A 13828-nucleotide genomic window follows, 5' to 3' on the forward strand; every position below is an offset into this window, starting at 1 on the left:
GTTAGTAGCATAGACTTTGGAATTAGACAGAAGTGAGTTTGAATCCTACTTTTGCCACTTACTGACTTTGTAACTTTGGGCAAGAATCTTCTCCAAGCCCCCCTCAGTTTTCTTTCCTATTGTATGGGAGTGATTGTACTTGCCTCTAAGGATGTTGTGAAGAATTAAAGAGTCAGCGTAGGTCTGGTACATCATAAATACTTGCTATTAGTTCACCCAGTATTTATTGATTACATACTATGTCAGCCCCTATTCTGAAGCCATATCGGCAAACAAGTCACATAGAATCCTTGCTTTCACACACAGCTTAGTCTAGTCGAGGATGTGGGCATAAAACATTTATACAATAATTCAATTTATTTTTATTTTCAAATTTTTTTTGCTGAGGAAGATTCGCCCTGAGCTAACATCCATGCCAATCTTCCTCTATTTTTTTGTATGTGGGCCACCAGCATAGCATGGCCGCTAACAGAGTGGTGTAGGTTTGTGCCTGGCAACCGAACCCGCGCCACCAAAGCAAAGTGCGCTGAACTTAACCACTAGGCCACGGGGGCTGGCCCTCAATTTAATTTTAATAGGGAAGTAAAATGCTGTGAATTCTGTATGTATGTAATGATAATATAGGCTTCAGAATTGAATATATCAATAATGTTCTAGAGCTAGACAAATGCAGGACCTTAGAGGAAGGAAAGAAATGAATCAGTCTATTTGGAAATCCTGTCTTCATACAATATTTTGTGAAGTCCGTTGTAAAGCTGGCACACCTTTTTGTATAACTGGTAGAATTACATGGGAAAGACTGTCATAATTAAACTGAGTCCCACTGTAGGTGATTTAAAATCTAGTTCTTTAGTTCATTGTGTTTATTGCAGGAGACCAATGGGCATATGTTATTTCCTGTTTATATTTAGGATTTGTAGGAGCTCTGGACTTATGAACCTGATATGAGCTTTTTTGTGTTTTTTAGTTCTTAGGTCTGGCTTCCAACATTTTGAACTTCATCACCTCTTCCATGCTGAACTCTCGGAACAATTTTATCCGAAACTATCTGAGTGTCTCTCTTTCAGAACACCATATGGCCACCCTGGCCAGTATCATTAAGGAGGTGGACAAAGATGGACTCAGGGGTCAGTAGACAGGATATGTGCCTGGTGGATTTTTTTCCAGTGGGGTTTGGCCGTTGGCAGGGTGGTGTGATGCTTGTGTAATTAGTTTTCTCGTTTGTCTCCAAGGTTCGTCAGATGAAGAGTTTGCTGCTGCTCTCTATCACTTCAACCACTCTCTGGTAACTTCTGACCTCCAATCTCCCAACCTGCAGGTTTGTGTGCACTGTGACTATTTAGGCCAATGCTCTTGACATCAGCTCTCAGTAGGCGCACTTGTTCTTTTTGCTAAGGAACACGGTTTGTCATGGAATCCCTTCCCTAGAAAGAATGTTGAGAGGTTATTCTAGTATGTCCCTCTGCTTTAATTAGGATCATTTTTTTTTTTTTTTTAAAGATTTTATTTTTTCCTTTTTCTCCCCAAAGCCCCCCGGTACATAGTTGTGTATTCTTCGTTGTGGGTCCTTCTAGTTGTGGCATGTGGGACGCTGCCTCAGCGTGGTTTGATGAGCAGTGCCATGTCCGCGCCCAGAATTCGAACCAACGAAACACTGGGCCGCCGGCAGCAGAGTGCGCGAACTTAACCACTTGGCCACGGGGCCAGCCCCTAATTAGGATCATTTTAAGGAAAACAAAATGTGTCCTGTACCCCTAAGTGACTCAGTAAGGTTAAAGAAAAGGAAAAACTACGAAAACAAACTCCTGATGACTGTCCTAATAGAAAAGTGGACAAAATAGACAAGAGGGCAGTTTGTAAAAGGTTGACCTACCTAAGATGAAGAGAAGGAAATGCTTTAGTTAGTATATCGCCTGTACTACCTTCTCACACTGTGTAGGGTTAGGGTGTCCTGCCAAAGTTTCAGCTCTTTGCCCACATCTGAGTTTATTTAGAGAAGTTTCAAAGTTCATAGACTTGGTCTGTTCCTGTCTAAATTTGTCCAAATAATGGGGAAGAAATATTTTTCTCTAGAAAATAGGAGTTCTTAAGATTCCTGTAGTGATGTTGCCCTCTTAGCATTTTAAAAATAATTACAGACATTGTGTGGACATGCAAACCGGCTGCCCATAACTACTAACTTTATGCAGAGGAAATCTTTAAACCCCCTTTTCATTCCATCTCCAAACAAGGGGCTTTAAATTCTTCCCCCACATTTCACTGCTATGATGGAAGAAAGTGAAGGATAGTCAGTGTAATCTTTGTTGTTAGTGCCGTGGAGTTGATCCTGACTCCTAGCACCCCTGTGACAGCAGAGTGGAACCCTGCCCCGTCTTTTTACGCCATCCTCTCACCTTCTGGCTCTGTATTAGACAAGCTCCGCTGCTATTCATAGGATCTTTATGGCCAGTTTTTTCGGAAGTGGGTGGCCAGGTGCTTCTTCCTAGTCTGTCTTAGTCTGGGGACAAATAGAAGTTATGTCTTAAGAATTGTCTTCAACTGTCAGGGCAATAAAGAACTATGGCTTTGAGTTAGTAAGACCAGTTAGAACTATTCCCTATTAGAGAGGAAATTGAAACTTACTTATTGATGACTTATGAACATCTTGGGAAGAGGACTTTCTTCTGAAAGGCTATGGGAGAAGATGTGTGTGGTTGGCATGGCCCCTCTGTTTTTTCTTTCAAATTCATCTAGTAAAGCAGTCTCCTAAGATGATTTGTGTCTTCTGAAGCCAAATGAGAAGCAGACTTTTGTCTGATTTTCCATTGGCATCCTGCTGCATTGGCCATCGGTGGATAACAGCCTCTAGCCTGGAGGTTGGGGGTGGGGCCGAACATTCCAGCCCTCTCATCATATGGTTGGTTCCTCTGGCAGCCAGCCCCCATCCTGAAGCTAACTAGGGCCCACCAAGTCACCTCATTAGCATAAACTCAGGTGTTATTAGAACAAAAGATACTCCTCTCACCCCTGTCACTCAGGAAGTTATAGGAGTTTTAGGAGCTTTGTGCCAGGAATGGGACCAAGAGAAAATACATAGTTCTTATTATATCACAGTATCACATATTATATTGTATATGCACTATACCCATTAGTGTATAATGGGTACAGAGTTTTAGTTGGGGAAGATAAAGTGCTGGAGATGGATGGTAGTGATGGTTGCACATTGTGTATGTACTTGATGCTGTAGAACTACACTTCAAAATGGTTAAAATGGTCAATTTTACATTATGTTATTTTATTACCAAAAAAAGTGGGAAAAAAAAGTACCCTGCCATATAGTACTAGTACCTGCCAAACATGAGCTGCTGTCTTCATTATTTTGTTACTGTTATTCTTATTTAATATTATTGTATTTATTGTTGTATTTAATATTACATATAAAATTATAACTAATAATATTACTATAGTGATCTGGGTTCATTCATTCAATAAGTAGTATGCATTGAGCACTTACTATGTGCTAGGTACTGTTGTAGGCACTGAAGAAATAAAGATGACTCGAATTAGTGTGGGGTCATGAGAAAAGAGGGAGATTTGGTGTGGATAAAGGACCTATTGTAGAGATCATGGGAAATTATTTGAATGGGGTGAAGGACATGGGGAGGAAGGAGTCTGAGATATTCCCTGGGTCTAAAACCTAAATGAGACTAGAAGAATGCTGTTGTCTTTAATGGAAATTTGGAAGTCAGGAAGGAGAGTTGGGGGCCAGCCAGGTGGCGCAGCAGTTAAGTTTGCACATTCCACCTCGGCAGCCTGGGGATCCCTGGTTCGGATCCTGGATGTGGACCTATGCACTGCTTGTCAAGCCATGCTGTGGCAGGCGTCCCACATATAAAATAGTGGAAGATGGGCATGGATGTTAGCTCAGGGCCAGTCTTCTTTGGCAAAGAAGAGGAGGATTGGTGGCAGATGTTAGCTCAGGGCTAATCTTCCTCAAAAAAAAAAAAAAAAAAAAAAGAGGAAGGAGAGTTGGTTTGAGGGTAGAAGGAATGATATTGAACGCTCAGTTGGCTCACTGTCTTAGGTGGAAGTCAGCTCAGAGGCTGTATTTACTCATGGAGCACTTGTTTTACCTTTACTCAGAGTGATCCTTTGGATTCTTTAGGTACATGAGGCATAATTTGCCATTTTCTCTGTTTTTTAAAAAAAATTTCTATTGAGATTATGATAGTTTACAACCTTGTGAAATTTCAGATGTACATTAGTGTTTGTCAGTCATGTTGTAGGTGCACCACTTCACCCTTTGTGCCCACCCCCACCCCACCTTTCCCCTGGTATCCACTAATCTGTTCTCTTTGTCTACATGTTTAAGTTCCATATGTGAATGGAGTCGTACAGAGATTGTTTTTCTCTACCTGGCTTATTTCACTTAACATAATACCCTCAAGGTCCATCCATGTTTTTGTGAATGGGATGGTTTTATTCTTTTTTATGGCTGAGTAGTATTCCATGGTGTATACATACCATATCTTCTTTATCCAATCATCAGTTGATGGGCACTTAGGTTGCTTCCACGTCTTGGCTATTGTAAACAGTGCTGCAATGAACATAGGGGTGCATGGGACTTTTGGAATTGTTGATTTCAAGTTCTTTGGATAGATACCCAGTAGTGGGATGGCTGGGTCATATGGTATTTCTATTTTTAACTTTTTGAGGAATCTCCATACTGTTTTCCATAGTGGCTGCACCAGTTTGCATTCCCACCAGCAGTGTATGAGGGTTCCTTTTTCTCTACAACCTCTCCAACATTTGTTACTTTTTGTTTTGGTTATTTTTGCCATTCTAATGGGTGTAAGGTGATATCTTAGTGTGGTTTTGATTTGCATTTTCCTGATGATCAGTGATGATGAACATCTTTTCATGTGCCTCTTGGCCATAAAACAAACAAGTCAGTGTCCGCTCACCAGCATGACTTTCTTTTAGTCACTTGTGGTAGCCAGCCTTGAAGCCATTGTGCAGTCTAGAAAGTTGTATAGCTGAGCGTAAGGCCCTTTGTTAGGGAAGGAGGAAGCTAAAGGCAGTTTTCAGAGGCATTACCCAAGTGATTATGGTGCTACCTTTGTCAGTGTGTCGCCCTTTCAGTCAAATGAGAAAAACCATTGTGTAGTTTTGTATACAAGAATTTTGTATTCAAGAATTATATGCAAGAGTTGTACATTGTATATCATCAATGTTATCAGTTTAAACAGTCACCATTACAACTATTGAAAAAAATCATTTTAAATATACTGAAATTTTGAGGTACCATTGGGATGAAGATGTCTAGAAAATAGTTGGAAATGTGAGTCTGAAATTCAGGAGTTAAAATATTAAGATTGATAATACAGCTTTGGGAATTATCCACTAAGAGGCTGTTGTTGAAATAATGAAGACCAATGAGATGGATGGAGGACAGCAAGAGAGATGAAGGCTGAGGCGGAGCCAGGGGAAGGCCGGCGTTACAGAGGGGCGGAGAAGGGTGTCCGGAGGTGGAAGGGAACGGCTCAGGTCAGGACTGTGCTGCTGTGCTGTGGCTCAGGTTTCCTTCTTAGAAAGTCAGTTCCTCTTGCTTAACCTAATAAGAGTTGGAGTGGTAGGGAAAAACCAGGTGTCTGAAGGACGTTAACTCATTTCTCATGGCTCTGAGGCCTAAAAGAACTGACACAAAACAGACAAAAAGACACTTCACTTAAAAAAATATTGTATATAGGGGCTGGCCCGGTGTCATAGTGGTTAAATTCATGTGCTCTGCTTTGGTGGCCTGGGGTTCACTGGTTTGGATCCCAGGTGTGGGACCTACACACGGCTCACCAAGCCATGCTGTGACAGTGTCCCACGTAGAAGAACTGGAATGACTTACAACTAGGATGTACAACTATGCACTGGGGCTTTGGAAGGAAAGAAAAAGAGGAAGATTGGCAACAGATGTTAGCTCAGGGCTGCTCTTCCTTACCAGAAAGCATACCTAAAAAAAGAAATTGTATAAATAACATTATAAGGAATATATGTGAACTATAATCCTTCCACTAAATTCATGACTTTAGTTTTTCCATGTTTCCTTCTAGTACCTATCCATCTAGATGGATGCATAGTTTTACAGTTATAGTCAGAACATCAAAACATCTCTTGGTTTCTCTTTTTTCACATTTTACTATTTGTGTGTGTGTGTATATAATATTTTTTATGGTTTGCCTTTGTAGTTGCTACCGTTACGGCTGCACTTCCCTTGATTTGAACACTTAGTTTTTTGGATTTTTTATTACTACAATAGGGCTCCAGTTAATATTTTGGATATAGCTTGGGCGTGTTTACTTTTTGAATTGTTTCCTCGAGTCAGGAATTGAGAAGTTGTTTAGGGCTAAGTGGAGCATAGAGATTAAGAATGTAGGTTTTAGAGATAAACCTGGCTTTGTCACTTGGTCACCTTGTGGCTTTGGTCATGTTCTTAAACTGCTCTGAGCTCCATTTCCCTCATCAGTAAAATGGCGCATACCCCACCTACCATTACAGCTCTGAGCGTTGAGTGTGATGGTGTGGATACAGCACTTAGCCTGTGGTAACTGCCCGATACGTGTGAACTACTCTTGATAGCTGTGACATCTTGAATAATTATTTCCAAGGACTGGGGTCCTCGAGGATGTTTTATAAGAATATAATTTAATTTGGCAGACTTAGGAATTTATCCTATATCCTGAGGTAACCATGATTTGTGTTTTCTGAAGCCAAATGAGGAGCAGGCTTTTGTCTGGTTTTCCATTGGCATCCTGCTCAGTGTGTGTGTGCTTGAGAAGATAAGTTGCAGCTTAGATAACTGAGCTGAAAGGAAAGCTCATTTGAGAGACCTGCTGCAACTGGAGGCAAAGACAACCCCAATTAATTCTAGATGCCTTGACATCTGATAGGCCCAGTTGCTCTGCTAATACTGTTAGTACAAGTTGTTGGACCTACACGTTGTTGGATGGCCCCCTTTTGAGTGTTATTTGTAGTACGTAACTGATTATGAAAGAAAAACCGTTAGCTATTACAGTTGTTGAAAAAGTTTTCTTTTGAAGGCACAGAATTCTATCCATTTGAAAAATTATCCTGATTTTGTTATTTCAATGCCTTTCTCTTTTTTCAGGACTCCATTTCTGACACTAATTAACTGTAGTTGTTAATGGGGTTAGATTAGTAATTTTTCCTTTATTATTTTTCTCATTTGTTGAATGAAAAGATCTTTCTCTAAACCATTTCTAAATCTGATTTTCTTGTCTTCCTTTCTTTAAAGTACAGTGGTCCCCTCTTAGCTGCGATTTTGTTTTCAGTAGTTTCAGTTACCTATGGTCTGCAGTCCGAAAATGTTAAATGAAAAATTCCGGAAATAAACAATTCATAAGTGTTAAATTGTGTGTTGTTCTGATGATGAAATTTGAGCTGTCCCCTTCCATCCTACCCAGGATGTGACTCATCCTTTTGTCCGTGGTATCCATGCCGTATATGCTACCCACTTAGTAGCCGTCTTGGTTATCAGATGGACTGTCATGGTATCGCAGTGCTCAAGGAACCCTTATTGTACTTCATAATGGCCCCAAAGCGCAAGAGTAGTGATGCTGGCAATTCGGATATGCCAAAGAAATGTTATTGTTGTTTAATCTCTTACTGTGCCTAATCTATAAATTAAACTTTATCATAGGTATGTATGTATAGGAAAAAGCATAGTATATATAGGGTTTGGTATTATCTGTGATTTCAGGCATCCACTTGGGGTCTTGGAACATAGCCCCCCTGCAGATGGAGCGGGGGTAGGGGGCTATTGTATTTTTTTCAGTATTAAAAAGTAAGATCAGAGAGTATTAGTAAGCTTTCGGCCTCATTCCCTGCCTTTTTCCTAATGGTCTCTTGTCTGTCTTTCATGTCAGAACACACTGTTGCAGCAGCTGGGTGTTGCTCCTTTCTCTGAGGGTCCTTGGCCCTTGTACATTCACCCCCAAAGCCTCTCTGTACTTTCACGCCTCTTGCTCATCTGGCAACATAAAGCCGGCGCTCAAGGTGATCCTGATGTCCCTGAATGCCTTAAAGTTTGGGACAGGTAAGATACCCCCAAGAGAAGCCCTGTGGAGAAGGTTATTTACCTTCTAAAATTTGTTTGACTTCTTCGTGGTTCATCTCTGGCTCTGAGATGGTACCCTGATGATCGTGTTTAAAGTGGCAAGAGTGGAGGAGTGTGTTTCTGATTGGGGGAGTTGGGAGAAGATATACTGTTTGAAAAACAGGAGTACATAAACTACGGTCTGGAGACAGAATCTTCCCTGAGCACGTGGGGGATTTGGTCGCAATTATGAGGTAGAACCAGAATCCTGAAAGTAACCACTTTTATCCTGACCTGGTTTTTTGAAAGAGAAGGATCAGGGAAGTCAGCTCTGTCTTTGCTTATTTTGCTTTCAACATGAAACCACTTAGAGTGACTTACAGTCTTTTTTGGACAACTTTTAAAGAATTTTTTTTACTTGGGGGAAGCTCAGATTAATCATCTAAATCCTCTTTAGATGGACCTATATTTGCCATTTTTGTTTACATGGTTAGGAGTCTTCAAAGCAGTTTGTTTTCCTAAAAGGCTTTGCTTTTCTCTTCCCCATTCTCCGATCAAATAGCTCTAATGCTGGATTTGAGAAATCATAAACCTCCTTGAATGCCAAAGACCCAGTATATTTTTCCTTGTGGAATCTTGCAAAAAGGCCAGGAGGTGGAGGGTGGGATGTGGTGAGGGATATTAAAACACAAATCTCTTTCCTGATGGCCGAAGGCAGTGGTACAGTTGGCTACATTTGTTCCTTTTTTGCATAAAAGCTCTTCTGATAAGTTCTCTGAATAGTATAATTTCTTTTTTATTGCTTTTTAGTGCGTTGAGTTATTTTTAACTATAATCATGCAGTGATTTTGACCTGTCGTGTAAACTAAACTCTCAAAACAAGAATTAGACTGTAGAATCACCGTATAGGGGAAGTAATTGAGTTGTTTCTACCTGCTCAGGTTTATTAATTAAAAAAATAAAAGCCACCTTTTGGGGAGCTTGCAGTTCCTTCCATTGTCAGAAATGGCAGGGTGGGTGTTAATACTACTGTGGCCACAGTTGACATTGCCTAAGGGTTCTTTGAAATGTTTCTGTGGCCGAATCTGGCTTTTTTGTAGCCAAGATTTAGTTTTTATCTTCTCTTTACATGCAGCTTTTTGTCTTCCTTAATTTATCTTAAAGCCTGGGTTTAAGAAGTTTAACTCTTCCAGCATGTGGCATTGTAACTCTTGGGGGGTGTTCTGACCTTTTCCCACCAGACGTATTCTCCTTTTCTCTGTGGTAGGTTTTTGTCGACAGTGAAGCAGAATGCTCTGCAAGGGGTGGTGCCCAGTGAGACAGAAGATCTGAATATCGAACACCTGCAGTTGCTCCTCCTCATTTTCCACGGCTTCACTGAGAAAGGCCGGCGGGCCGTGCTGACCCTTCTTGTGCAGATCGTCCAGGAGCTGAGTGCCAACATGGATGCCCAGAGGCGCTCTGTGCCTCTCGTCCTGGCTCGCCTCCTTTTGATCTTTGATTATCTGCTTCATCAGTACTCCAAAGCCCCTGTGTATCTGTTTGAGCAGGTACAGATGAACGCATTCTTTTTGCTTTACTAGCTGTTACTGAGAGCGTTATTTTCTCAAGTGACCATGATCCAAACTGAAATGACCTACTCCCTTTAGGTTTTAGGTGTTCGTTGTGGTAGGTTTATGAGTAGCTTTAGGAAGACCACCAGGATTTGTGTATGTGCACTCACACTTTATGTTTACCCAGAAGCAATAAATGTAGATTTCTTGATTTGATGCATTTGTTAAAATTGGATTATAGGCTCCATTCACAGGTGTCCTCCTTTGCATGACCCTGCTTTGCCTGTGTCTAGCACAGTGCCCTGAGCAGCAGCCCTCAATGAGTATTTATTAGTGGTTGAATGATGGCCGAGTGGCAGATTTTATAGATCAGTAAATTCGCTTGTTGTCGGGATCCAAAATAAGGATGGGAGGGTCATTTAAGATTATTATGGTTAGCATTTTGTAAAGTGTTTCCTTGAACACTATTCTATACTCCAGCAAAAAGATAACTCCTGAAAGAAGTGACAGAAAAATCTAAAATTTTATTTGGTTTGTGAGTTTCCCAAACTTTGATATACCAGTCTGTTATCATGCCTGGAGTGGGAAGCAGAACGGTGACTCTGTATCTTTCTTAATTTGAGTACTTGTGTTTTAAAAGGTGCAGCATAACCTGCTAAGTCCTCCTTTTGGGTGGGCAAGTGGATCTCAGGACAGCAATGGCCGCCGAGCTACCACCCTTCTCTATCATGGGTTCAAAGAAGTAGAAGAAAACTGGTCGAAGCATTTTTCATCAGGTCAGAAGGAAGATTTTCAATAAGAAACTGATTCTCATTGGTGGGATTGCAGTTAGAGCTTGGGGACTCCTCGAGGATCTTTGGTCATTTGGTTTAGTTTACTTCCTGTGGGTGGCACATACCTACGAATTCAAACCGTTTTCAGAAGTAGACTCTCACATATCCCACATCTATTTTAAAAACAAAAAACATTGAGATAAGAATTGGGAATGCTTGTGTCTGCCATGGAAGTGTACTATATGGATTCCTGCCACTTTCAGTGATTAAATGTAAGTTTTCCTTAGCAGTGTGGTTCTAACCTCTAGGCTGCATTTCCCTTTGGGTCATGGTGGTATACTGTTGGGAAGAGAATGGGAGCCATGACGTTCTCTCCAGTGGTTCTCATATTGCAGTTATCCGTTCTTTTGGTGAGGTGCCTCTTGTGTTCATTTTCAGTGTATGTCTGCTATCTCATCCTGAGGACTTTTAGGTGTTGTGTATTTTGTGGAAACTTTCATTGAGCCCTAGTGTAATTTACTATCATTGGGATCTCTTCCTAGTTAATCTCTTTTACATTGGGGAGCCAGCATTTAAGTTTAATGCAGTCAGTTTAATGATACAATTTTGGTGGTTAACTTGATGATCGTAGATCACCTTAGTTAACTCCCAGAACAGTGGTTCTCAACTTGGGGTGATTGTACCCCCCACCCCCAAAGGAGACATTTGGTGCTGTCTGGATACATGTTTGGTTATCACAACTGGGAGAGTAGGAAAAGCCAGGATGGTGCTAAACATCCTGCAGAGCACAGGACAGCCTCCCACAGCAAAGAGTTACCTGGCGGAAAATGTCGGTGATGCCAAGGCTGGGAAACCCTGTTCCAAAGTGTTTTCTTAGATTTTACATTTTAGACTTATTACACAGAGTTGAGCATGAAACCATTCTTATTAGCACGTTGTTTTTCAGATGCTGTCCCACAACCCAGATTCTACTGTGTCCTGTCCCCAGAAGCTTCAGAGGATGATTTGAACCGACTTGATTCTGTGGTACCAGGAATTTTAAAACCCCATTTTACATGTGGGTCAGATAGTTTGCTCCAAAATCAGTCTCTGTCAGGGGGACAGGGAATGAACCACTTACTTTTTTACTGTAAGGAGGGAATTTGGTCTGTATTAGAATTTGAGCTTATTCTAAAGGGAAAATATTATTTTTGAGATTTGTTTCTGGGCCCCACTGTTGCTGTAGGGGATGTCCTTCCTAGTGTTTGACACCTCTGACACATTATTCCCGAAGACTGTTTCTGTTAGTATTTTCACATGCAGCTCTTTTAATGGACATAAACAGTTGCCTCATTCTAAAGCCTGCACTTGTGTGCTCACGGTAGCCCATGAACTGAGTGAGGTCCGTCATTGGGAATCTTGCTGCAGTGAGAAATTAATAACTATAATTTGAATGAACTGTTTTGTTAATCATGAGGTTAAGTGATGGTGTATGGGTATTAGGAAAAAGTTAATATTTAAAAAAATAAGAAAAAATGATTGTCTTTTTTTTCTTGATGTTAGGCGTGTGATGTTCTTTTCTCCAAGCTTGTCAAGTATGATGAGCTTTATACCGCACTCACATCCCTGCTTGCAGCTGGATCCCAGCTTGATACAGTCAGGAGAAAGGAAAACAAGAATGTAACAGCCCTGGTAAGACCATGGAAGCCTGGGCTCATTATGAAGAGTTTGGGGTGTGTTTGATAATTGTGTAGCATTTCTACCAGAAATTTTCATCTGGAATCTAACCAGTGTATTAAATATCTGTTTGCACTGATACTTCAATATTTCTGTGTAGTTTGGGGGGTGATGTTCACCTTGGAGATAATTTTATCATTTTTGTATCTTTTTGTCAGCATTGAGAGAAATGTGAGTTTGAGAGTTAATGGCCACCTAAGTACTGTATCTCCTGTGAGGCTGTTTGATGCATGGTATTGAAAGCCTCACACTTGAGCTTTTTCTGTGGTGCCATGAATATCTCTGTACCTTTTAGAAGCCAAAATAGCAATTCAGGCCACAGAAAGGGCTGGCTGATTGTGGGCCTGCTGAGGAGAATGTCCTGCCCTCTTTTGGTTACTTGGTAAATTATTAGGGAGCCGGAGTTGTCTTAGAATAGCTTTTTTGGCCTGTGAAATGTCCAAAATAGGGAGTAAATTAGTTATTTGTGTGTTTTACCACTTTCTGCTTTATTGTTAGGAATATTCTCTAGAAAGAACTGGAGAGCAGACTTGAGAGCCAAATCTAAGTTGAAAATCAGGACTACACACAATTCTGCTTTAAAAGCTGTGTTTGGAACAGTTCCTACTGTTAGGGAGATCTTGAGGCAGTACCAAATGCTGCTACCTCTGTGACTGCTCTTTTTGCTTCTTCCAGGAGGCCTGCGCCCTTCAGTATTACTTCCTGATACTGTGGCGGATCCTGGGAATTTTGCCACCATCAAAGACTTACATGAACCAGCTGGCCATGAATGCACCTGAGATGAGTGAATGTGACATCTTACACACTCTGCGGTGGTCTTCCCGCCTCCGGATCAGCTCCTATGTCAACTGGATAAAGGTACCACAGTGTAACACAGAACTGGCTGCTGAGGGGTCTCTAAAGCCAACATGCTCTCTACTTCTGGGAACTTTTAAATTTAAGGGTAATGAAAGCTTTCCGCTCTGTCTCTCTTGATCTCCTAAACCCTTTTCTTATTGTCCAAATAGGATCACCTTATCAAACAGGGAATGAAGGCTGAACATGCTGGTTCTCTCCTAGAACTGGCGTCCACCAAGTGCAGCTCGGTGAAGTACGACGTTGAAATTGTAGAGGAGTACTTTGCTCGACAGGTGTGTTAGTTTTGGATCCCTAATGACAGAACTTGGCTTCTGCCACAGCCTTTTGCCACAGCTAATTAATATCTTGGGTATTTTTAAAGATCTCGTCATTCTGTAGCATCGACTGTACCACCATCTTGCAACTCCATGAAATTCCCAGTCTTCAGTCCATCTACACCCTTGATGCTGCTATTTCGAAGGTCCAGGTCTCTTTGGATGAGCATTTTTCTAAGATGGCTGCCGAGACGGATCCTCATAAGTCGTCTGAGATCACCAAGAACCTGCTTCCAGCCACGCTGCAGCTCATTGACACCTACGCGTCATTCACCAGGTGTGACGGGCTGCCTGCCCAGGGTGTCGGAAATGGGGATTTAGATCCTTGAGTGGTTTGCTTTCTTTAGGAGCCTGGAAATTCCTCAAACTGAACTTTGTCGTTCCAAGTACTGATCACTCTGCAGAGCCTCAGGGACGGAAGTTCACATTTGCTCCTTTTTATCAGCTTAGGTTTTTTGTTTTTCCTTTTTTTTCCCTTGGTGTAATGTTTTCTTTTCTAATATGAAGGTGTGCCTGATGAGGGAATTT

At 41.3% G+C, this 13828-nt stretch overlaps 1 protein-coding gene across 16 annotated transcripts in view; it reads left to right on the plus strand.

Annotated features, from left to right (window-relative positions):
• The window catches only part of UBR4 (ubiquitin protein ligase E3 component n-recognin 4), a 127647-nt gene that overhangs the window by 19584 nt on the left and 94235 nt on the right, over window positions 1-13828 (plus strand). For all 16 annotated transcript variants that reach the window (XM_070260831.1, XM_070260832.1, XM_070260840.1 and 13 more), the window contains exons 16-25: window positions 968-1127; window positions 1233-1318; window positions 7917-8086; window positions 9354-9636; window positions 10280-10415; window positions 11359-11438; window positions 11955-12083; window positions 12804-12986; window positions 13136-13258; window positions 13348-13577. In XM_070260831.1, coding sequence (XP_070116932.1) covers window positions 968-1127; window positions 1233-1318; window positions 7917-8086; window positions 9354-9636; window positions 10280-10415; window positions 11359-11438; window positions 11955-12083; window positions 12804-12986; window positions 13136-13258; window positions 13348-13577 — 1580 coding nt within the window. The remainder of the gene's footprint in view (window positions 1-967; window positions 1128-1232; window positions 1319-7916; window positions 8087-9353; window positions 9637-10279; window positions 10416-11358; window positions 11439-11954; window positions 12084-12803; window positions 12987-13135; window positions 13259-13347; window positions 13578-13828) is intronic.

Source organism: Equus caballus, chromosome 2 (genome assembly GCF_041296265.1).
Source record: "Equus caballus isolate H_3958 breed thoroughbred chromosome 2, TB-T2T, whole genome shotgun sequence".
NCBI lineage: Eukaryota > Metazoa > Chordata > Mammalia > Perissodactyla > Equidae > Equus > Equus caballus.